This window comes from Ochotona curzoniae, unplaced genomic scaffold (assembly GCF_017591425.1).
Source record: "Ochotona curzoniae isolate NIBS_2020 unplaced genomic scaffold, NIBS_Ocur_1.0 contig_3819, whole genome shotgun sequence".
NCBI classification, from domain to species: Eukaryota; Metazoa; Chordata; class Mammalia; order Lagomorpha; family Ochotonidae; genus Ochotona; species Ochotona curzoniae.
In genome coordinates this window covers 14,703,552-14,729,310 of record NW_024466004.1, presented here as the reverse complement: position 1 = coordinate 14,729,310, position 25,759 = coordinate 14,703,552, and the positions used below count along the sequence as shown (strand labels likewise).

Here is a 25,759-nt window from a genome sequence, read left to right as displayed (position 1 = left end):
GTAAACAATCTATTAAAAATAATGCAAGTTCTTAACCACATCCTGTGACTACTCCATTGACATTTCAAGAATTGAGGTGCATAGCAGTTATAGGAGTGGTGTAGGTTTTGAAAGTGGCTTGTGCATTCTCCTCCCAAGGTGTGGAAACCAAATTTGTGAGTAAGTCGAAAAGCACATGACACAGAACAAGCCCTCGGGATTAATTTTTGGATTTTTGTCTACTATCCTCCCACCTTCTAGCTTAGTCTTAGCGTTACTTCCAGATCCTTGAGCTTATATGTATGAAAATCAAAATAAATATTATTTAAAATTAACATTCCTAAGCCATGCCAAAATTAGACCTTATATATGGGGACAGAAATATAAATTTTAGGACCTGACTTATAGAGAAACAAGCATTAGAACATACTTCTATGGGAGGGGGATTAAATTCTAATTCCTAGAAAAAAGGAACAAGCAAACAAAATCCCCTTGAAATACAACCTAGTCAAAAGGATAGGAAGGTACAGCTTAGAAACTGTTCCATTCCTGAGAATATTGTTCTCAGATTTGTCTGTCTTTAAAAAAATGAAGATATAGCATTGTCATAATGAAATTTCTCATACTTATTTCCAATATATATTGGAAAGATAGATATATAATTCCAAATATGTAATTTCTAATTAATGCTTACTGCCTATGGTTTTAATAAATTGATCCCAGATCTCAGAATTTTTTTAAGCTGATGCCTTTTTTCCTGTATATGCACATCTTGTTGATTCTAGAGAACAACAGACCCGTTTTCTTTTGAAAATGGTCTTGAGGAAGCAATAGACATCACTAAAAAGCTTTATCATCTCAAAAGCTTTACTATCTAAAGCTTTCTTATCCTGTTGCTTCTCGTTAGAGCTGTAAGTTTGCCTACCATCTCTTTTTAACTTGCCTTTCAACTATTTGGGCCAGTATATTCTCTACCCTATTTATGTACTTATTAAGAAATTAATTTTTTTTTGCAATCTGTCCACCAAAATATTCCCCCAACTACCAAAGTCTTGTGGCTATCCTCAGCACCCTCTCCACGTTGCATAATTTTATGTTAAAGGCCCCATAATGCTGCATATTATATGAAAATCTCTTATCTTTCCATACCTTCGATAGTCCCACTTGTACAATAAACTCTATCTTTGCTTATATTGGTGAAAGTAACACCTGTATTGCTAACAGATTTTGCTCTTGGTCATTTTTTTTTAGCCAAGTAGTTAAGTCTGAAATTCTTTAGGATTAAAATTTTTAAAATGACTCCGAATGTTTCCCATACAAATTTGCAGAAATAAACCATACCCTTAAAAACAAGGTAATGGGGGCTAAGCCATTGCCTTTTATTCTAGAATACCATTTGGTACTGATTATGGTCCTTGTATGCTTTACCTCAAATCCTGCTCCCTGCTAAAAAGCCTAGGAAAGCAGCAGAAGTTGACCCAAGTATTTGGGTTCATGGGAAACCAGCAAAAAGCTCCTAGATTCAGCCCAGCCCAACCCTGGCCATTGTGGCCACCTGAGGCGAGACAAAGCAGATGGAGAATCTCTCTCTGATTCTCCCTCTATCTCTGTCATTCTGTTTTTCAAATGAATAAATAAATCTTAATACTATATATATAGTATTATATATATATGTAGTGATTAAACCAAAGTTGGACAATGAGAAAGTTGAACTTCAGTCAACTTTATGAGTAGCATTTTGATTTTGTCATTTGTGACTTCTTCATTTTGTTGCCTCTGCTTATTAGAAAATACCTAAGATATGACAGCAGCTTATCTACTGATCTTGGTGTGTACAACAGCACCAGAAACATAAAATTCCAGCTATTTTTCATGTTCTAGTAGTATTTGCAAAAGACACCTCAAATGACTGCTGAAACGACTTTTCCTCACCCTGTCTTCTACTTTATAACTGAGGGACTTACTAAGTTCCCCTGCTTTACCAGCATGTTATAGCTTACTCACATTATACCCCTAAGACACCCTGTAATTTACCATACGCCTCAACTTTCTACGCTCCATGCATTACTTATAATCTGTACCTTAGTCCTACTCCATTTGCCATGTTTTATATATTATCTATACTAGATACCTTACTATACTCCATACCTTCTCATATATGGTTTTTTCACTCAGTTTCTGTACTTCATCCTGTTTCTGATAGCTCACACACATCCTTCATTACTTTTCTTTCAGCTGCCCAGCCTAGAATCACACAATGAACATGCAAAATGAAGGAGGCATAAAACTACCATTTTAGTATACTGATACCAGTCACACTTAGGCCAGCATTATGGCCATTGACCTTTATGAGAGACCCATTAGAAAAGTAAGAGGAATGAGTTAAAAACTATTTTCTATTCATAATTTTTTAGTATACATCATAAAGTGTGGAAGAAATCATGGACAGCTTTGTATTTTTCAGATATCATATTGAAACAGCCTATTTCATGTGATTGAAAGTTTCTTTTGAAGCCATATTAAAATGTTTCACCTTAAATTTCAGAAAGAATTGCACCAAAACCATTTGGAATGGATTCCATAGCTTACACCAAGTATTTGTTGGGGAAATGTAACAACAGAATAATCATATCTGTATGTCTTGTCTCAATCTTGTATTTTGCAATTTAATTTCATTTGTTCTTAATAGATCCTTCTAAATGAAAAAAGATGATTAATAAAAATGAATTTGGATAATCAAAGACAATTATTTACAGATCCTCTAAATCCTTTGCCATTTAACTGTAGCTCATAGATGAAGAAGTATATCATTATTTTTTAAACTAGCATCTCAATATTAATGATATAACAATTTGTATACACAGCTTGTAAATGGGATAGGTGAAAAGATGTGTTGGGCTGTAGAGATGTGTTAGGCACTATATACCTCACACACCGACACTCAGGTAGCATAGCTTCATGATCTTGCAATCAATTTCAGTCTTAACTGCAAACAGAAATTCCACCTTATCCCAAGTTCTTCCACCCAGTACGTTGTTTATGCGGGCTTGGTTAGAGAGTCTGTCAATGGCATTTGTATTTTTTTTCATAATGGTGATTTCAAAGATACGATGAACCCTCAAGTAATGTACTGTACTTGGCAGCAACTGCCTCAGCTTTTGGGCACATATGCTTGAAATCTGAGAATATTATAGATATATATGGAATCATTGTGGAGCTCTCTAAGGCAAGCTGGTATTTAACGCAAAAGCAAACCCATTTGAAGCTAAAGCACTTTCCATTAGGCAGTTTGGCGGCTGTTCTATGAGGCAAACTCACTGTGCTTGACGGACACATTTCGATTAAATGCTGCTTTGTATTCCTCCAAAGATGGGAACAATAAGGACGTTTGTCAAAGGAAAAACTGCAGCAAATGATTTCATGTTGAACATCTGTATTCTGCAGTTCATTGTTTGTAAGAGTTTATTGACCATAATTTTGATGCATATAGGTTTTAAAAAGTCTAAACTGCATTTGTCTTGGGTGTATATCATTTATCTGAGTCTTGGATTATTTATTTCCTTTATTTCCTGGGCATTTTATTTATTTGGGGACTCTGAAGACATGAAGGAAAAAGATGTTTTCCATAAAGGAACTTTTACTTAGCTCTGCAAAATTGATGAGGAAAGAAAATGTTTTTACAAAAAGATTGAGCAATTGAATTGAAAATGCAACACTAGGTATATTATATCTTTATGATACCTTTCAGCCTTGGAGATATTAAAACAATTTACAAACTCTCAGACCACTCTCCTCTTTGACCAATATACCAATCAGAGTGACGTTTCAAACTGAAATGTAGCAGCTGGTAATTGACAAACTAATTTAGGATAGCAAATCAAAAGACAATTAATACTATTGTGAATGTCATTCTGAGTTAAATTGACTTCTTTTACTTTATAAATAGATGGCCTACTGTTATAAAATGCAAGCTTTCTTTTTTTACTTTTGTGTTTTACTCAAGGAAACCAAGCCCAGTCTATTCAAGTTAAAAAAAATAAGAGTAATTTGTTAGTCTCACTTTAACAAATTGGTGTACCCTTGATTTATCAATTCTGCTACCAAATAAACTACAGATTCTCTGAATAGAAGAGAGAAATATACTATCTAAAAGACAGTACAATTTCTTTCTGATTTCATTTAGTATAAATAGCCTATGTATCATGGTGTTTAAGAAAGTCAACTTTGAAATCTGGCATATTTGTTCTGCAACTCTAGCACCAAGTAATTAATTTAATTCTTCATGCAAAGTATTTCCTAATTACTACATTAAAAAGTTGCAACATTTATTTAAGATACATACATATTTATTTTATGAGTTAGGGACAGAAAGTATACTTCCATCCCCTAGTTCACGCCCCTGGTACCTGCAACAAATGCAGACTGCACCTAGGAGCTTGGTCCAGCTTTCACAATGGAAGAATAGATTCAAGTAGTTCAGCCCTTATCTGCTATCTCCCAGAATGTGTATTCACAGATGGATGTGATTGGGGGCATAACTGGTACTCGAACTTGGGTACTCTGATATGAAATATCACTCAAAGCAGCATCTTAAAAAAGCTAGGTCAAATACCCCAATGATAGCATATTTTGTAGTATAATTGGGTATTTGTATGCCATGATAAGGATGGAGCCCTGTTTGATAAAGTAAACTTTCAGCATGTGCTACCTGCTAGTATTCTGTCTTGAGTGATTTAGTCTAAGAAGTAAACTGGATTAAGTAAACTCTTGAATTAAAGAATAAAAGTATTTTTATTTGTCTAGCTGCATCTCTTCAGAGAAGATTCAAGGACTTTGTTGGACAGAAAACTAACATCTATTTTCTTTCTTTTCTTTTGCTTCTAGGATATACTCAGGTAGAAACTCAGGATGGTTATGTAAGTTTCTCCAACTTGGCAATCTCAATATCTGGGTCAAGCTGGCACTTTATTTTCACTGTGACTTCTCCTCCAGGTAATTTCAGCACAATAGGCTTTTATTATGTTTCTTTAAAACAAATAAACAAAACCTTCTCTGTTACAATGGGAAGAATCCTATCAAAATAAGAAGTCATTCTGCTTTAAAGGGAAAATCCATTGGACGCTGTCATTATGGTATGAGAAGAAAGAACACATGGGGAAATTAAGCTTCAGAGAAGACCCTTGTTGAACAAGAACAAGGACATATTCTCCTTTAGATACTAAAATTTACTTTGAGACTTGAACTTTAAAAAAAATTACTTATTTTTATTGAAAAGGCAAATTTACAGAGAGGAGATACAAAGACTGTCCATTCGCTGGCTCATTTGTCAGGTGGCTGCAACTGTTGGTGTTGAGCCAATCCAGAACCAGGAGCCGGGAGCTTCTTCCAGATCTCCCAGGCCAGTGCAGAGTCCCAAAGCTTTGGGTCATCCTCTGCTGTTTTTCCAAGCAGGGAGCTGGATGGGAAGTAGAGCAGCGGGGTACATGAACTGGTGCCCATAGGGGATCCTGGCACTTGCAAGGTGAGGATTTAGCCATTGAGCCATGATGCTGGGCCTGAGAGTTCAACTTTTTAATAACATTTGATTGGATATTAACTAGAAAACTTTGACTTTTAAGAGTCATAAGATACAAATTTTCAACTTACAAGTGTCATTGTGCACTGTGGAAACTGAATCCTTCTCTCTTCATCCTCTCCTTCCCTACTGAAAATAGTGATCATACTTACTAATACCTTAGTAAGGATAGTTACAGGGTGTCTTTAAATAGCTTATATGAGACCAGTTATTCTTAGTGAAACATTTTTTTAAGTCTTTCATGAAAATAAGCAACACTAATCAACAAGTTATTACAAATATAGTTCAAAGAGCATTGAAAAGATAATGGTTATAATGGAAAGAAATGTTAAACTAAATTTGCTAAATTGAATGCAAGCCTATGAAACTATAACCACCAATGCTACGGGTCTGTGGATATTACTTGCATTTTACTGGACAAAAATCACTCCTAGCTTGTCGGTATTACAGAAATGAATACATCAAAGCCCTAATTAATAATGCTGTTAAATCAAACAAATTCTGGAGAATCTGATAAATTTTGGATTCACTTGTTTGAAAAAATGATAGTATGACATTGATAAAATCCACAATGATTTTTTCCCCTTAACTTCAAGACCATTTTGCTTAACAAAGATTCTTTTGAAATTAGGTAATTATCAAATGTAGATTTTGTTTGACAGATATTATTTCAATCGTTTTAAGATGCTCAAATATGCTTATAGATTCATGAAGATTCAAAGTCAGGAACCTTTGCCGTGGGATTCTAGTTTCTCAATGGATATGTTATACTGACATGCAGGGATGGATAATTTGTCCTAGATTTATCTGATATTGAAAAAATATATATATCCTTTAGTTTTCTTGGTATATAATGAAGATTTATCCAGAACATTATCAAGGTATAAGTTATAAAAGTAAATGTGAAATGTAGACAGTAAGTTTTCAGGATTTTCCGTATCCACTGTCGTTTCTGAGGTCAAGGTACCCAGTGTCACAGAGTTTTCCAAAGGTCCTCAGGGTCTCAGTGTCTGCTGGTCTGAGAAGAGATGGAAGAAGTCAGGCATCCTCTACTCTCCAGCATCATAGGGTCATAAGCCACAGCAGTGCTGCATGTTGCCACTTGCTGCTTGGAATGCTACTCCCCCACAGATTCACAGGGCTCTTTGGAAGCTTTACCCAGCTTTCATCTCAAATGTCACCCCTCCAGGAGGCCTCTTGTGCGTCACTTTGTCCTCAAAACCTTCCCCAAGCCTCTAGATTTCAATCTTCACTTTTTTTTTTTTATAGCACTTACAAATAGCTGACATGCTAACACCTATGCATTGGCTTGTTTGTAGCTTATGTAGTAGATCCTGCCTTGGAACATAAGAGTGGAGAAGAATTGCACTTGGTTCAGCAACACATTCTTAAAGAATAATAAAGCTTGGTGTATTATAGGCGCACATAATATTTTTATAAAATCAATATATAAAGATCATTTTTAATGTTGCAGTTAAAACAATATTCTGCTGTTATAAAATATCTAATAGTCAGTGCTCTCCACTCTAGAGCTGAAGTTATTCCTCTAGGCTTTCACTCCATGGCTAGTATCCTGAGTTCCATATCTCTGCCACTTTCTCAATTGAGAACATCTGTCTGGATTACCATGTCCTCCATATTTTAATTTCTAAAATAAAAATTCTATTTCTTTTCTCATTCTCAGTGTAGAATCTTATCTTTATATGACAATCCCTTGCCTTCAGAAATCCTGCCTGGTATTTAATGTTCACAAGTATGTTTTCACCATTAATGGCCCATGTTCTACAGCATTAATTTTTTTTAAAGATTTATTATTTATTTTTATTGCAAAGATATATATACAGAGAGGAGGACAGAGAGGGAGATCTTCCATCCGATGATTCACACCCCATGTGACCGCAGTGGCCAGTGCTCTGCCGATCTGAAGCCAGGAGCCTGAACTTCCTCCAGGTCTGCCATGTGGGTGCAGGTTCCCAAGGTTTTGTATTGTCCTTTACTGCTTTTCCAGGCCACAAGCAGGGAGCTGGATGGTAAGCGGTGCAGCTGCGACATGAATGAGCACCCATATGGGATGCCACTGCCTTCTAAGTGAGGACTTTGGATGCTAGGCCACTGCTTGGGGCCTTACAGCGTTAATTTCTTAAAGATCGATCACTATTTTATTATTTCCATCATAATTTCCGCGCTGAGTTTCCAAAGCCAATTTGCCAGGATGCGTTCCCTAATCATATCAAACGAAAATAACCTTTTAAAGAAGTGATTTTTAGAGGCCTGGCACCGTGGCCTAGCACATGAAGTTCTTACCTTGAACGCACCAGGATCCCTATGGGCACTGGTTCTAATCCCAGCAGCCCCACTTCCTCTCCAGCTCCCTGCTTGTGGCCTGGGAAAGCAGTCTAAGATGGCCCAAAGCCTTGGGATCCTGCATCCATATGGGAGACCTGGAAGAGACCTGACTTCGGATTGGTTCAGCTCAAGCTGTTGCGGCCACATGGGGAGTGAATCATCAGACAGAAGATCTTCTCTGTCTCTCCTCCTCTCTGTAAATGTGACTTTGCAATAAAAATAAATAAATCTTAGAAAAGAAAAGAAGTGATTTTTAATATTTGTTGGCATGTGTCTCATTTTTATTTCACCAAAATTTGTTATATGTATTTTATTTCATTTTCTAAATTTGAAATATCTTAAAAGTGTGATCAGTAACTTATCCACTTAAACAATCACTGAGCAATCATAGAATAAAGAATTTTGTAAAATAATATCTTTTTTAAATAAGAAAATTTTGCTTTTGCTTCTACAACTTCCTGGTAAAACCCACCCTCTCATCTCTGAACTTTGCTGATATTAAGATGTCCACAAAAGGGAATTAATTTTTATAAATAAGTCATACATGGTTCAAACATGAGATGCATTGCAGGGGAATAATTTTTAATGGTAGCTTTGTGGTACAGGTAGCTGGCAGTCAAGACATGTAAGATATGACTTTTACTTATAAACAAATGTCAGGTTCACCCCCCAAAAAAGTAGGATCATGGGAATAAAAGCTCTCTCTTTACCTAAAATATTTGAATGAAAGCAAAGCTTTAGAATTATTTCACGTATTTGTTTCTAATGAACTACTATATTTAATAAAAAAAAGTTTAATTATTGGCACTGAGTGGTGGTATAATAAGCTAACCCTTGTTTTGTGTGCCAGTATCCCAAAGGGGAGCCAATTGGAGTCCCAGCTGCTGTATTTCTGATCCAGCTCCCTGTGATAGCACTGGAGGATGGCTCAAGAACCTATGCTTTTGCACCCACATGGGAGGCTTGGAAGAAGCTCCTGGGTCCCACCATCAGGCCAGATGAACTCTGGCCATGGCTGCCATTTGGAAAGTGAACCAACAGATGGAACGTCTCTCTAGTTGTTTCTTTCCGCTCTCTGTAATTCATTCATTCATTCATTCTCTCTCTCTCTCTCTCTCTCTCTCTCTCACACACACACACACACACACACACTTATTTTGCATGTCAGAGTCACAAAGAGGGAGTGGGAGCGATAAAGAGACAGAGACACACAGAGAGAATGCTACCGATTGTTTCTGTAAATGGATACCCATGGCTTCACAAAGGCCAGAGCGATACTAGGAAGCAGGAAATGTGTGGGTCTTCAATATGGTAGCAGTAACCTAGGTACTTGAATCAAACTTGCTGAGCAGATGTCCTTGTAGAAATTCATCTTTGTATAATATTGTGGGTGCTATTGACTGTTGTGGCAATCATTTGTGATTAATTATGTTAGATAACCATGCAAAAGAATTTCTTCATAATCTCCTCCCTATTGATTGTCTGGGTTTACCAGGAAGATCCCATTTGATTCTGCTAACTTTTGCATTGTTTTCATAGTGAGTTTCTTTTTTCTAGTTTTAACTTTAAATATTTTGTATTGGGGTATAGTAACATGGATTTAAAGCAAATCATTTGGTTAATTTTAATGAATGTCTACTGTGAATTAATCATCATAATTAAGATAATAAATATATTCACCATTCACCAAATGGTGGGTAGGTCTTAAAATTTTTGAAGATAAAATTAACCTGTAAAATGTACCTTTTGCTATTTATCCATAAAATTAAAATATGTGTATAGATTTGTGTAACCACTCAGATAATTAGAATACACATCACTTTTGTCAGCCAAAAATTTACTCTCATGGCATTCCTCTGTTCCCTACCCTTATTCTCCCCTCTGGAAACCAATGATCTGTTTGCCATCTGTATAGTTTTTTTCCTAGAATTTCATAGAAATAGGATTATATAATATATACCCTATAGTGATGGATTTCTCCATGCACTGTAGTGCCTTCAAGGTCCTTCCTAGCCATTCTCAATTATTAATCTTTTTTTCTCCACCCCTCCCCAGTAAAACATGGTGAATTTACTCACTCTCTTATCAAGAAATAAATTTGAATTGTTTTTGGGTTCTAGTCACTGTGAATAAAGCTGTTATAAACTTTATGTACAGGCTTTTGTGTGTATCAATAAAGGTTTTTAAAGATTATTTTCTGGCTATATCCAAGATGGTAATGAGATAAGAACCAAATTTTTTAGTCTACAAAAAGTGGGGGAGTTTCCCTTGAATTCTTAGACAAGAAGGGCTCCATTTTCTTCCATTATCAATGGCCCAAGTAGCTCTGTTTATCTTTTACTCATGGTTTTCCAGATAACTAAAACTTTTTGCATGTTATAAAGTCTCTTAGTCTCCTAATAGGAGTCTCTACACTCATGTTTGGGTGTGATATATGCCATATTTTAAGTAGACACATATGTCAAAGCAGCTAATTCCACATATGCTAGATCTGAGAAGATTTTTTTCTTCTAATGGAAGACTATCTAGGCTCAGTTTTCCAATGCAGCAGAGGGTGGGTCTGAGAATGACAAGTGATCACTGTAAGAATTACCTATCAGTAGTTGACAGAATCAGGAAGAACTAGGGGTTATTTTGGGAATGCTATAGTTCCTTAGAAATATAAATGTTGAATTGGTTATTAATTTTTGTCTAGTCTTTCAACTTAGTAGTCACTGAACATCCATGTTGTGTCAGTCACTATTTTGTGTTAGACACTACAAGTAGATGATTAGTTTTATTTATTTATGTATTCATTCATTTTTATAGGAGTCAATTTTACAGCTCGATCCAGAAAATTTGCTGTCTTGCCAATGACCATGAAGGAGAGCTCTACCATCATCCTGGCTGCATCACTGTGCTCAGTGGCCTCATGGCTGGCTCTGAGCTGTCTGGTCTGTTGTTGGTTCAAAAAGAACAAAAATAGAAGTATGTGATTTTTTTTCTCCCTTTGGAAATGTTGGAAATGAAATATATGAAGAATATGACATTATACTACACACATTAATAATTTTTTTACTTCCAAAAATAAATCTTTATGAACATTTGCAACATATACAAAAACAAGTAAAACAAGGGAATGATTAACATAATAGATATAAGTCATGTCTGCTCTTATGCAACAAAGGTGGATCATATTGTTGAATACTCACTCTGGACCAGGTTCTAAATGTTTTAGATAATGAAGCTAGTCCTCACATCAACAGCTTGAACAGCTGCTAAATATCATACCCGAATTGCCTATGTAGAGAGTGAGGTCAGAAAGGTTACCAGGCAATTTGCCTGCCATCTCAACTCTATGAAACACTGTTCCACTACCTTAATACCTACAGAGGTACTAAGGAAGTGAACAGGAGAACACCCTTTGTCCTCTAAAAATGAATAGAGAGAGCACCTGCTATATTTTCTCTAGAAGCGTACAAGCTGAGTGTTCCACATGCCTGGAGTAACATCTACCATGAGGAATGTGAACATAACTATATTTAAAATTTTTAGATCAGTTTTACTTTAGATTAAAAACAAACAAAAAACAGGAGAGTCAGCAAGACATGGAAACAGCTTGCCCATCTGCCAGTTCATTCCCTAAGTGCCCACAACAGCCAGTGCTACACCAGCCTAAAGCCAAGAATGTAAGAACATAACCTTAAGCTGTCTCCAGCTTCATTACATGGGGCTTATTCATAGGTAGCTGGAATTAGGAGTAGAACTGGATCTTGAAGGCACACGCTTGGATATGCAGTGTGGGCATCCTGAGTTGTGTTGTAGTTGTTAGATCAAATATTTGCCTTCATAAATATGTTTTTGGGGCCCGGCGCGATAGTGTAGTGGTTAAAGTCCTTGCCTTGCACATGCCTGGAATCCCATATGGGCACCGGTTCTAATCCCAGCAGCTCTGCTTCCTCTCCAGCTCCCTGCTTGTGGCCTGGGAAAGCAGTGGAGGACGGGCCAAGGCCTTGGGATCCTGCATGCCTATGGGAGACCCAGCTGAAGCTCCTGGCTCCTGGCTTCAGATTGGCACAGCTCCAGCCATTGTTGCCACATGGGAAATGAATCATCAGATAGAAGATCTTCCTCTCTGTCTCTCCTCCTCTCTGTATATCTGCCCTTCCAATAAAAATAAATAAATCTTTAAAAAGTACATAAATAAATAAATAAATAAATAAATACATTTTGATGAATATTTCTGTTAAATAGGTGAATAGAAAGTAAAATATCTCATCATCAGAGGTAGATTGAAGAGTTTTAAAGGATCAATCTGGTGCTGTCATTTTGACATGACAGGTTAACACAACACTGGCATCTCATATGGGCACTAATTCCTATCATGGATGTTCCACTTACAATGCACCTTCCTGCTAATAGCCTGGAAAATCAGCAGAAGATGGCGCAAGTGCTTGGGCCCCTGCCACTCCTCCGAGAGACCTGGATGGAGCTCCTGTCTCCTGGCTTTGTCCTGGCCCCGTCTGTTACGGCCCTGTGTACAGTGAATCAGATAGAAGATTTATCTCAATGTGCTTCTCTATTGTCTCTGTAACTCTGACTTCAGAATATTTCAATCCATTTTTTTGTTTATTTATTGTCTGTTTTTAAAAGCTGTGTATTTGCTCAGTTGCTATGGATTTTATTAATGTCAAGTTCCTGGTTTTGATACCATAGCACAATTAACTCAGGGTGAAAAGGAAAGGGGGAACCTGGATGAAGGGGTATGTGTCATCCATGTGCATTTCTTGGCAACTTCCTTAAAATCTTTAGTTATTTCAAATAAAAGTTAAAAAAAATAGTAAAATTTCATCCCAGCTGGTTTTGAGCAAAGTATAACATGAGCCACAAATGTGTTGCTTATTGTAATTTTATTTTCTCTTACAGCTTCATTTGTTTATTTTAAAAAACAGAGTGATAAAGAGAGGGAGAGACAGGGCTAAGACTGCATAGGACAGTAAAGACTCATACTGCAATGCCAGTCACTAAGTGGAAATCTGTGTTATTAGTTCTTAAACACTAAATATATTATTGCATTTTATTCTGTATTTGAAGGCACTTCACACAGTTTTATAAAAATTGAACTAAAAGATTGATTTTAGTGAAAATATTTGAAATGGTGACTAGTTTACATAATGTGCCTAATCTGCATGATGTATGTATATGTATATCCCAAAGATGAGTGGAGAGGAGTGTAAGAGAAACTCCTTACCATTTGATGCCCACTTACAAATAGTGATGTTCTTTTTATGTGGGAAAAATACAAAATGCCTATTTTTGTTTTCATAAATGCAGAAACAAAACCTGAAGAGACAAGTGAATCTCAGACTACTGATCAGAAGAATCATACCCCAGTCTCCTCCAAACGTCAAGGATCACAACCAGAGACTGCGAAAGAAGACACCGGAGTGGAAGAAGGTGAGCTTGGATGGTGAGGAGGATCCCCACAGGAGGCTTTCGTTGTGCATGAACCACGTGTCCTTTCCCCTGGCTGTCGGGCTCTGAAGCCATCCAGTTCTAGGCACAGCCCCTCCTTCAGTCTTAATTACTTTTTCTCAGGATAATGAGAGCCTGGCAACATTATAGAATTCGGGGAAAGAGAGAGTATGGTTGCCAAATACCTACTATGCATATTAAATGACATACCCAGCCTGCAAAAATAAGCCAGTTTTGTCAAGCTCTGCTTTATTGTTTAGTCATACTTTTAGCAAAAAATATCATTTGCCTGTGATATGCATTATGCCAGATGATGTATCTTGTTATATTGTTAAATTGCCATTAGAATTGGTGGCAAGCAGAGACAAAAATAAGCATTTGCCTCAAACCAGTGCTTTGCTCATATACCGAAAGGATATAGAAAATAGGAAGACAGTGAAGGAACACAAGAGAGCTTTGCCAAATACAGATGTGTGAAGAAGTCATCTAATTTCCATTGGTCTGAGACATCTTAAAATACATGTTCTAAAAAAAAGAAATCTTCCTGTTTTCTCTAAGAGTCAATAATTATATTTACTGCCTGTAAAGGAGCACCAATCCCATTGGTTTTGTGTGTGTGTGACTGGAAAATAGCAGTCTGAAGTTGTTCTGCCTCTCACTGGAGGAATGAAGCCCGGGATATGTAAGTGTACGTGTGCTTCTGCACACACGCATGCCTGTGCATGTGTGGATTTTTATGTGTTTGCTTCTTTTCCTTTAGAGGAAATGAAGGAAATCCCCCCTCCAAATGAATTAGTTATACTCCAGGTCCTGGACTTATACCAAAAGTTGGTGGAGCATATGGGACAAGATGAGGGTAAAGGTGGTGAAAATCACGAGGACAGAGAAAACAGGAACTTTTTCTAGGTTACATACAGCTTAGAACTATTTTAAATTTAGTTTGTTTTCTGTGTTAATGGGCAAACTTCTTTTCCACATCAGTGCCTGCAAACTCAGATGGGTATTTGGCAATTGCGGTCTGCATCCAGTTCTTCGTAATCATCCATGTTCTCTACCCTCATATGTTGCGGCCTTCAACAGTCATCACAGTTCTTGCCTAATTAAGCAGTCCAGAATACATGGATGATTTACTAAGGAACAGTTTTTACATGGTGGCTTATTCATAAGTGATCAGAATAAGACAATGGATGGGGTTTCTGTTGAAAAGGTTAGAAGGAAGAAATTGGAGCGTTACAGGGGACATTTCATTAGGATATTGGGTCAGAAATAGAAAGGATGTGTTGCCCAAATCCTCCCCTGGGGATCTTAACAAATTGCTTCCATATCTTCCAAGCTTTGTCCAAATCTTCAGATCATTGTTTCCAAGGCAAGTAATGAGGCACCTTCTTCTTTTATTTGGAAATTATTACCAGCTACAAAAGGACTCAATTATTGCTGGCTTAAAATGTATGTGGTTTTCTTCCATTATTTTCATGCTATCTTAGTTTCTCTTTTGCTTCTGTTTTTTTAACATTCGGCATTCACTGATGAAGTGATGTGCTGACTTTCTCATTAGCACTTGCCTTCTTTAAGCACTGACAGAGCATTTAAGATCATCTAACTTATGGAACTGAGCAATACCACTGGATTCAGATTACAATCACCATATTATAGCTTTTACCAAAAATTGCGTGAATATAGCCAAGGTGCTATGGGGAAAATTACCACTGGGAAAGAATGGAGTAAAGCATGAAGGGTCCTTAAAAAATTCATGAAAAATACAATTATGAATTTGGAACCAAAGTAAACTTATATTTTAATTCTATCTGTGATACTATTGAGATCCTTTCATATATGTTACTCCTACTCTCCTGCTGCTGGATGTTTGACATCTGAAGCTACCTATGCGATCATTCAAAATCCTTATCGGCTCATGGAACTCTGCTACTCAAGATTTAATGAATGCCCAATATCATTTAGAGGCACAAGATGATATCACATACAAGGTCATGGGACGCAGGAGACAAACTCTGAAATTAAATTTGACTTTCCTGTTGGCCAATGTTTTGGCTTTCATACCTCTCTCTGTGCTTTTCATGTTCCTCATTAAGAGAACTATCGTAATAATGTGGCCCACCTCAGGACTGCAAATTAAGTGAACTTATACCAGTGAAGAATGCACGACTCCTAGCCATATTATATATATCATTTTGTTGTTGTTGTTGTTATTTAAGGCCCAAAACTTGATAAGACATGAAACTATTTTGTTATCCTAACATTGTTTTGAATTGATCCCTTCTGCTCCCTGCACACATTCATCACTCCCGTTCACTCATCCTGGGACTAACACCATTCCTGCTCACTTGCTCTCACGGTTTCTTCCAGTTGTATCGCTTGATTCACTTATTGAAGATCCTTTTAACTTTCTGCATTAGCCAAAATGCATTTTTCCTCATAGAGTTTCCTTGGTCCCTCCTACTTCAATCAAAATAATAATTTTCCTAAGTTAAAAAAAATATTGAATATGTGCTTCAGCAGTAGCACTTATGCCCTTTATAATTCATTGAATACATGTTCTGTTCCCAAAGACTTGGTTGTCCAGTTGTAGAAACTCAGATTCACAGAAACTCCAGACAAAGAGTTTTTTTTTTTTTAAGATTTATTTTATTATTTTTTTATTGGAAAGGCGGATATACAGAGAGGAGAGACAGAGAGGAAGATCTTCCGTCCCATGATTCACTCCCCAAGTGAGCACAACGGCCGATGCTATGCCGATCCGAAGCCAGGAGCCTCTTCCGGGTCTCCCATGCGAATGCAGGGTCCCAAAGCTTTGGGCCGTCCTCGACTGCTTTCCCGGGCCACAGGCAGGGAGCTGGAAGGGAAGCGGGGCTGCTGGGATAGAACTGGCGTCCATATGGGATCCCGGGCGTACCACTTGTGCCACCAGCGCCAGGCCCAACAAAGAGATTTAATATTATTTAATATTAATATCAGTTTAATATTATTCCTTCTTAACTATTCTTTTGTTCTTCTAATTTGGTTGGTAATTCTCAAGCCGTCAAGGACAAATACTCAGCATTAGGTTTAATTTATAATTCTTCCTTTACCTGCTTGTGCTAATATGTGGTTTTTTTTTTAAACTTTTTAAAATATATGCTTTGAAACACAGAGGCAGACAGTGTTCTCTTATATCCCGGTTCATTTCCCAAATGCCAACAACAGTGGAGCTAGCCAAAGCTGGGGGCTAGAATCTTAACTGGGTTCTCCTGTGTGGGCAGGTAGCAGGGTCTCAAGGATCTGAACCATCACCTGCAGCCTGCTAGAGCCACATTAGCAAGTAGCTGTAAACAGAGACTGGAGTCAGGTTTAACCCCGGGCTCTGCTAACTGTACACTGCTTGCTGGTTAGGCTCTATCAGCTCTACAAAGCCTTTGCTCCCACTCTCCCCATCTCTGTTGCATTTCACAAAGTGTGCTTCTGGGTGTCTTTTCTATATGCCAGTTGGAGGAGTCTACTGTTCCACACAGGGTCTATTTCCTCTAGGACGTATTTCCCATTTCAATTTTTTCTTTAATTTTGCTGCAAAACAAAAATTCCCCATCCTTTCCAATCTCAGAACAAATATTTTTCTGTTTTTTAAAAGATTTACCTCTTCTTCGTTACAAAGTCAGATATGCAGAAGGGGGAGAGACAGAAAGGAAGATCTTCCATCTGATGATTCACTCCCCGAGTGACCGCAATGGCTGGTGCTGTGCCAATCTGAAGCCAGGAGCCAGGAGCTTCATCCAGGTCTCCCACATGAGTGCAGGGTCCCAAGGCTTTGGGCCATCCTTGACTGCTTTCCCAGGCACAAGCAGGGAGCTGGATGGGAAGTGGAGCCGCTGGGATTAGAACCGGCGCCCATATGGGATCCCAACGTGTGCAAGGTGAGGACTTTAGCCGCTAGACTACCACGCCAGGCTCCATTTCTCTATTTTTAAATTCTTTTATCAAGAAGCAGCTATATCATCTTTTATATTATTCACTCTTATTAATACCCTTTGGATGCAATACAGTTTTACTTGTACCAGATCTATTGGTATAAGTTCTGAGCGTTTATTAATCCCAGCAACACGATCATAATGGGGATTTATGAATTAGAACCCTGGGAACTATTACGGGGTAGATGATGAAGACAAAGATGACACAATTCTTCTTTACATCCATTCTACCTTTCTAAAGATTTCTGGATTCCAGCAATTCTTACAAGTGTTAAAGAAATGCCTCCTTACTTCTTAATGTCCATGCTTACTCACAAAACTAACAACTGGTTAATGACTTCATCTTTGGGGTGGTCACAATGAGCAAGGTGTGACTTCCAGCTTTCCAGCAATGCTTTGTGTTGGCCACTTCAGCTTCAGCATCCAATTTCCTCATCACCAACCTTGTCTTTTAGGGAAACTACCGCTCTGACCTAGTGCTGTATTTTCTAAGTTACATGCTGTCTTTTTTCTTGAGTGCTTGCTATTTTTCTTTATAGAGCCCATGCACCTAGTGTTGGGAATGGAAAACTGACATGGTGAAAGTGCAAACTCTGAATACCAACTTTCTAATACTTTGGAGGCCTACTGTCTACACAATGCAGTTTTGCCATTATATGCATTTTCCATGATCTTTTTGAAAGAGCTCTCATATGCGTGGATTTAATTTTTTTTGCAGCAGAAGGAAACTTAGTTTTAATTACATTTCCAGAAGCTTTTGAAGTCTGCTCATATATGATGTGCTTTGTACATGTAAATTAAAAGAAAGTGTTAACTTTTGTTAAGTAAAGATCTGTAAGAATGACAAGCAAATGGGAGGAGATAGATGGTCTCAAGATGCCTGGAAACAGAAAAAGGCAAAATAACTGAGGACTAAATGGAATTTCCCCAAGTTTTTGGGAAAGTAAAATTATACCAATACTGGAAATTATTAATAAGAGGCATCTCCATCTCATATAAGAAAAAATATTTGAATATCTCTAATTTTAAATACGTGAATGAAATCTAGTACTTATTTCTCAAGTCACATAAAAAAAGCACAAAAAACAAACAAAACCCCTACTGTGACAAGCATTGTGGCAGAGCAGGTTAAGCTTGCAAGATTGCATCCCATATCAGAATGCTAGTTCAAGTCCCAGCTTCTTCATTTCCAATCCAACTCACTGCAAATGTCCTGGGGAAGCACTGGAATATAGCCCAGATAGTTTATATCTGACATCCATATGGGAGACCCAAATGGAGTTAATGGCCCTTGGCTTAAACCTGCCCCAGTCCTGGCTCTTTTGGCCATTTAGGAGGTGAAGCAGAGGATAGAATCAGTCAATCAATCAATCAATCTCTCTCTCTCTCTCTCTCTCTTTTTCTGGGTGTGGGTGGGTGGGTGTCTTTCTCTGTCACATTCCCTGTCATTCTTCCTTTCAAATGAATAAGAAATTTTTTTAAAGAAAACCTTGCTAAATAAGATAGAGTCTCAATGTCATTTCAATCAAGGTGCAACAACATATTTTGCAATGGAATTTCCTACTAACACGAGTATAAAACACATAATTTATCCACATCATAATTTTGTAATGCCTGTTCCATGATGCTAGGAAATATAGGCAGAAATGAAATACAATTAAAAGTACTGTGTTGAAGATGGTTACAGACCATATAATTGTCCAAGAGGAATTTAAAAGATTCAACCCTAATTACCATAGTTTGTAAATAACTTGAGTAGTTTACTCAAAAAAAAGCCAGTTGTACAATGGAATGCCTAATGAAATATGTACTAGGACTCAAATAATATACTATCATTAAAATAATGATTAAAGTATGTATTGGACATACATGTTAAAATCACATTTTACTAAATAGAGAACAGTTACATACATAAGGAAATATACTGCTGCTTATAGATTGATGTATTTTGCAAATATTGTAGTTATTATCAGATTAAATTAGGTACAATGTAATTCTAGTCATTTGTCAGAAAGATTCATTCATTTATTTTGAAGCAAAAAGTTTTACAGAGAGAAGAAGAGAGACAGATCTTCCCTCTGCTGGGTCACTACCCAGCGACTAACTGCCAAAGATGGGCCAGACCCAAACCAGGGGCCAGGGGTTTCAAACTTATCTCCCATGTGGGTGGCAGAGGCTCAGAGACTTGGGTCATTCTCTGCTGCTTCTCTCAGATGAGCTGAGCAGGAAGTGAAGTAGCTGGGATATTCATGAGATGCTGGCATCACAGACAGCAGTTCTATCTGCTATGCCACAATGCTTTTGTCACCTTTTTTGTGGTGTAGGATATAGTAAGATCATGCCACCAGTTATACAAAGAACCTAAAAGAAATTTAATTTATGGCAATAGAAATGTGTCATTTCACCGAAGAGATAATAATTATGTTAGTATTCTTTTTATTTAAAGGCTTATTTTATTTATCCAAAAGGCAGAGTTACAAACGAGTCAAGAGATAGGAGAGGGGAGGGAAGGAAAAAATAGCGGAGATCTTCAATTTACTGATTCACTCCCCAATAAAACCTAACATCCATAGCTGAGCCAGACAGAGTTAGGAGCCAGGAGCCAGGAGCTTCAGCTGGATCTCCCACTGAGGCACATGTATCTGTTGTTCCTTTCCCAGGAGCATTAGCAGGAAACTGAATCAGAAGTGAAACACCCAGGATACAAACTGGTGCCAATATGACATAGTGTCATTGCAGGTAGGGTTAACCTTCTGCAGGGTAATGCCAGCCCTGTATGCTAGCATTGTCAAAACAATGTGACACTCAAAAACAAGTGACCACATTAATGGAAATACATTAGTATTTATTTGGTGATGCTATGTATGACAAAACAGAAACTGAATAAAAGAAATATAGCCTGAAAATGAGTCAGTATGCTTGATTACTTAAAACATCTTTTCCATCTTGATACATCATTTAAGAAAGTAAAATCCAAATGGATTAATACCTTACATTAAAGTGACAAATACATGAATTGCCAGACTTTCACACAAAAAGATAATAAAATAGAGATCATCATGGTACAATGCAGGAAACATTGTATTATTTCCTTTTTTCCTTCTGGTTCCCTTATTTTCATTTCAAAGCTTTATTATTTATGGTGCATGAATTTCCCACTAACATAACTAATACATTTTTGTTTAAAATAATAAATAGCATAAACAGCATGTGTTCAATATAATGTATTTATGCACACATTTTTTTAGCACATGGGCAGTATTACCATTCTTATAAATGTACGATATACCAAGGTAGAGTACATTGTTTGTCTTGGTTGACTAGCTTTCATCCTCCTCTGTTTCAGTCTCAGGTTAGCTTCAATTATATGATGACTTTGTACTGAATCCAAGGCATCAAATGCTTATACTATAGCTGAAATTGAATTGGGAAAACCATGAACAGCCTGGAAGGAGGCAAAAAGACAAGACAAGTTCATCATTAATGTTCTCATTGGAAAAGAAGCCAGGGACTTTAAATATTCATCATTCAATAAAGTTGTGGATGTCAAAAGAAGTCTAAAGTTGAAAAAATCATACCTAAAAATCAGCAGACCTGGAAGGACTCAGCTTGTAAGGAATGAGTCCATCTTTTGTAGAGATAGAATATGTTTTCCCCATGTTTCAGTGCACTCTTTCTAAAGCTTGATCAAGTCCTCCAACGGGTCTTTAAGACCCATGGAGGGGACCATCTGAAATCCCATCTTTCCATTTTAATGGGAACTCATCCACAGGATGGAGGTAGACAGGAGGCATGCCAATTCATATGTTTTGATACTCACTATCCTTCCTTCCCTAAAACCCAAACATTCCGTTGCATGCCTTAGGACACGTATCTGCTATAAATTCATTTTTTATCTAATTTGTCTGAGATCTAAGCTTCCTGTGGAGGTCTGAGATCAAAGGATCTGATTCCTTCTGATGTCGGCACTGACATATAATGTGTGCTGACTTAGTTCTGTCTATAACCTCACAGTGGGAGGCAGCCAGCCTCCCTGGGCACCTTTACACAGTGAACTTTCATTTTGGCTGTGGAATCTGTCAGGTATGTTGCTGATTGGAGCTGCCATGTAAATAATTCATAGGAGATTTTTAAATGGTTTTGGATCTGCAAAGAAAAGCTCTGCTTGCATTTGTCTTTTATGAATAGGTACAGACTTGAAGAACAAGGGGAAATAGCTTACCAATGAAGGTCTCTCAAAACTGGAATAACAATCTCTTGAACAGTTGGACTATAGGTGACTTACAGTGTTAGATGCCTCTTAGATGAAGTGCTATTGGTTTTACCAAGGGATTAAAATTCAAAGCCTTCCTTCCTTTTTAAAGTTTGCTTCTATCTGACAACTTATTATTCTTATTCTTTGGCTATTTGCTGATTCTGGTAAAATACATCTTTTCTCCTGGTATGTGCAATAATTATGGAAATGAATCAAGCTCAGTGCTTAACATAAAGAAGTGGGGAGAATGAAGGGGGAAGGTTGATAGTACACCAAAAATTCCTCCCCTGAGAGAACTTGATATCTGAAGAGGAAGATGAGAAAATGATATAAGAAAAAGTAACCAGTAACAGAAGCAACTGTGCAGGTCATATCGGAAACTCATCAATAAGTATTCAAGTAACAATCAATGTAATTTAAGCCATCAAGCAATGCTTCTGAAAAAGTTGCAAATGCACTAAGAAAACTAGTGTAATCTAAAAGTTCTCAAGAAAAAAATCATGTCATAATTAGGTGACTAGCAGTAAAAGGAAAGGTGAAAAAGGAGAGGGGAAAATACAGATATGGTGGGTCTGTTGGAATATTGTCCAGTGAGTCATGAAGGCAATATTAGGACAGAATATTTTACCTATTTTTGATGCTCCCAGTAAAATGCATCTTATACATATTCATATGATATTTTCCACCCATTCACACATTAAGAAAATATTATTGTTTAAGAAATTTATATTTTTACTCGAGTTATGACTCTTGCAGTATAACCTAGACATCATCATTTTGTGTTAACACAAACACATAGACAGAACTAAACTGACAAGGGACTATGATACTCACGTTAGTAAGTTGGCATTTGCACTATATGAAAGAGTGGCTAATGGGTTTGTTAGTAACACAAGAGATGGGATGATCAATCTCATGTGTACCATGTGCATGCACAGTGACCTAACTGTACAGTTTTTTCTTAACTGCTCATTGTTGTTTTTTACTTATGTAGTATTATATGATGCTTAGAGAACACACTCCGGAATCAAAAGTATTGAATGAAAGTAAGTAGTATCATTCACTGCTTTTTTCAAGGACTTGGCAAGTTCCTCTCTTTGTGCTCCATCTGATACTCTTCTAAAAGCAAGATCGCAACAGCGTAACTCCAGAGGGTGCTTGTAAGGACTCAGTCATAAACATGGCTTAGATCTTAGCATGTGCTAAATGTGCAATTGCCATGTAAGTGTTACTTAAAATTATTAAAGGAAACGTGGAGAAAAAAAATATCTCCCAAAGTGGGTACTTTAATGTGAAATTATATAATGTTTCTATCTGTAGCTATAGTACTGTTAACTTACTGCACAGTCATACACACACCCACTCCTTAAAGTTTTTTTTTTTATTTGAAAGATTTTAGAGAGAGAGAGACTGATTTATGCTTCAATAGCAGCAATGCCCAAACCTGAGCTCATCCAAATCTAGGAGCCAGGAGCTTCCTCTGGGTTTCTCATATGGGTGTAGGGGTCTAAGGACTAGCTTGCAGCACCATTATGCCAGCCCCAACTCAGCATATATTTTATTAAGCTGAACAATAGGCAGTCAAAAAAGATACTCTGAGAGTGTTTAATAACTTTCCTAAGTAGTTAGTCTGTAACTTTTGAGCCTTACTATATTTGAATTTCATATCCCAACAAAAATTTCATGAATAGGGACAAATAAGCTTCTCTGTCTTTCTCCATCTGTAAAGTGAGGACCATAATAATGATAGCTTTATGAGAAGGTTGTAGGGACAAGATGAATATATGTGTGGAAAGCTTTTATATCAGTGTTTCACAGGTGTGAGCAGTATCTAAGTATTAACTGCTTAAATGATGATAACTCTAAAAATCAATACAGATCAATCAATCAAGTTCATTAGCATATCACTAGTTCTGAATAGAATTTTGAATGCCTTATCTTCATCATTAAAAGTCCTATGAAGTGGAGACTATCACTATCATCTTACATATGAGGATGTATAAAAGTATATAGTATAGAGGGATTAAGTGCAATTTGTACCTTTATTCAACAACTAACTGACAGAAGCAGCAGGAAATTGTGTAAATGCATTTGATTCTAAAACTGGAGTATCAGTTTCTACATAGTTCCTAGAGAACATATTTCAAATGTTCAGTAACAGCATCAAATGTTTTAACAAGTGTGACTTACCATGTCAGGACAATCCTTTAAACCCATAGTTTACATCACTGCTCCAGTAACATGCTAGGCTAATTAACTCATTTATATGTGACACAATCACACTGCTAAATGCTTATACAATATATCCTTCAAAGAATTTGGATTCAGTAGTACAAAATACCTAAATCTTCTGTTCATGAAGGCTGTACTCTTCTGAGTTGGGTTTTAACTCCAGTTAATAGGAAAATAATAAGCAAATAAAGTGTCAAGGGATGAAAGTCATCATTAAAACGAAAGTGTTAAAATGAAGTGTGCTTTAGTAAGTTGTTTGGCATCACCTGAAATCACAACTGTCATTTGAAATGCAAAGGAGTTAAATGACAGATGAAAGTCACAAAATCAACTAGTAGAAGAGGGACAACTTAAACCTCAATCCCGTGACTTGGGCCCGGTGTGCCTTTTCTCATTCTACAATGTGGAAAATTTATTTATATATTTATATCATCTCTGCATATGTTTATATCCACAATTGTCTTATAAAATCAAAGATAATACAATTGTGGATTTGCCATGAAACCCTAAATATTAGATAAAATGCATTTTTAAAGCTTATGTTTCTTAATAAATAAATTGTTCTGAGTTGTATTATATAGGATTGGCTCACTAGTATGGCCCATCTTTGGTCTGATTTTCAAATTCAAGTCTTACAATGAAAAAAAGCATTTGTTGTTGCTATAACAGCGTAATAGCTTTTCTGAGAAAGCAGTATTAGCAAACTTATTATTTGGTACTAGCTACAGTTTGAGCATGCGGTATAGTGCTGTATTTCCAAATGTATTTACAAATTAATTGATATAAATCTAGTTTTAGTTGGTTGACAGCATCTTGTCAGGAACTGAATGGATGAAATGTATAATGAGCTGATTGAAAAGTGCATCCATTTTTTCTTACCTTACTCTTTCTCTTTGTAGATATGAGGATGAAAGTCATGCTAGGCAAACTGAACCAGCTGCCTCACCAGTCGCTGAATGGAGTGTCCAGAAGGAAAGTTAATAGACCAACTGTAGGACAGGAAAAAACTGCTGTTCCTGTTTCCAGCATTGCTGGCGTCACGTCCCAAGGCCACACCTGCACTCCAAGCTCTCCTGCTCAGCAGGTGCACATGCAGGAGGGTGGGAACTGGAAGGAAGCCAAAGCGCAGTTGCTGAGATACCAGCTGGCAGGACAGGATCAGCTGTTGCTGCTGTGCCCTGATCTCAGGCAAGGGCAGAGTCAGCAAAGCAAAGAAAGTGGCAGCTTGGGGCCTTCCCAAGAGACAAAAATCTCCTGTGGTGCCACCAAGGCAATCTGTGTCCATTCAGTACACCCTGAGACTATTCCAGAACAGCTGTGATCAGGGAGTAGAGTGGGTATCTGAAGTGAGAAGTAGAATATTCTAAATATTTCTGGATAATAAATACATGAAATGATACTTAATCTGCAAGAATCATTAGGAAGGGGAAATGTGGACCTTGAATCCCATTCTTAACATTAAAATGGAAGAGCCATTACATACTTGTAAACAGTGTTTAACAGGTCTTGAATCTATTAAAAATCCTAGCCAAATGCCAGCCAATAATAGGTTATCAGTCATTTATTAATGTTCTATTATTTTTAATGTTATGTCCATTATATTCTTGATTTTGCAAATTGAATGATGTAATACTGATTCATGCCAGCAGGGGTTGTCAGTAAGCTTCTTCTGGAATGAACACCCACAATGCTTTGGGATTCTCTGATGGAAGGGAACGTGAAAAGCCCTGGTCAGGTAGATAATTCTGTAGATTCTCAGAAACCTGATCCTCTAATCTTTAGGAACCCTGAAATGACAGAAGACTTCATTTTCAGAGCTTGTCTTTCAATCACAGAAAAACTTTCTGGTTTTTTAACAAGTGAATTTTGTTGCATGTTCTAAATCAGTCAAAATTGGGAGCCACAGTGCTGTAAACATAACAAGTTTGCACCTCATACGATATTTACTAATAAAAATTG

General features: G+C 37.1%; 1 protein-coding gene across 1 annotated transcript in view; it reads left to right on the top strand.

Moving 5' to 3' along the window:
* PKHD1 (PKHD1 ciliary IPT domain containing fibrocystin/polyductin) overlaps positions 1-25,121 on the top strand; it is a 405,478-nt gene extending 380,357 nt beyond the window's left edge. Inside the window, exons 63-66 of the mRNA XM_040983008.1 lie at positions 4,864-4,971; positions 10,709-10,867; positions 13,214-13,336; positions 24,700-25,121. Coding sequence (XP_040838942.1) covers positions 4,864-4,971; positions 10,709-10,867; positions 13,214-13,336; positions 24,700-25,121 — 812 coding nt within the window. The remainder of the gene's footprint in view (positions 1-4,863; positions 4,972-10,708; positions 10,868-13,213; positions 13,337-24,699) is intronic.
* The last annotated feature ends 638 nt before the right edge of the window (positions 25,122-25,759 follow it).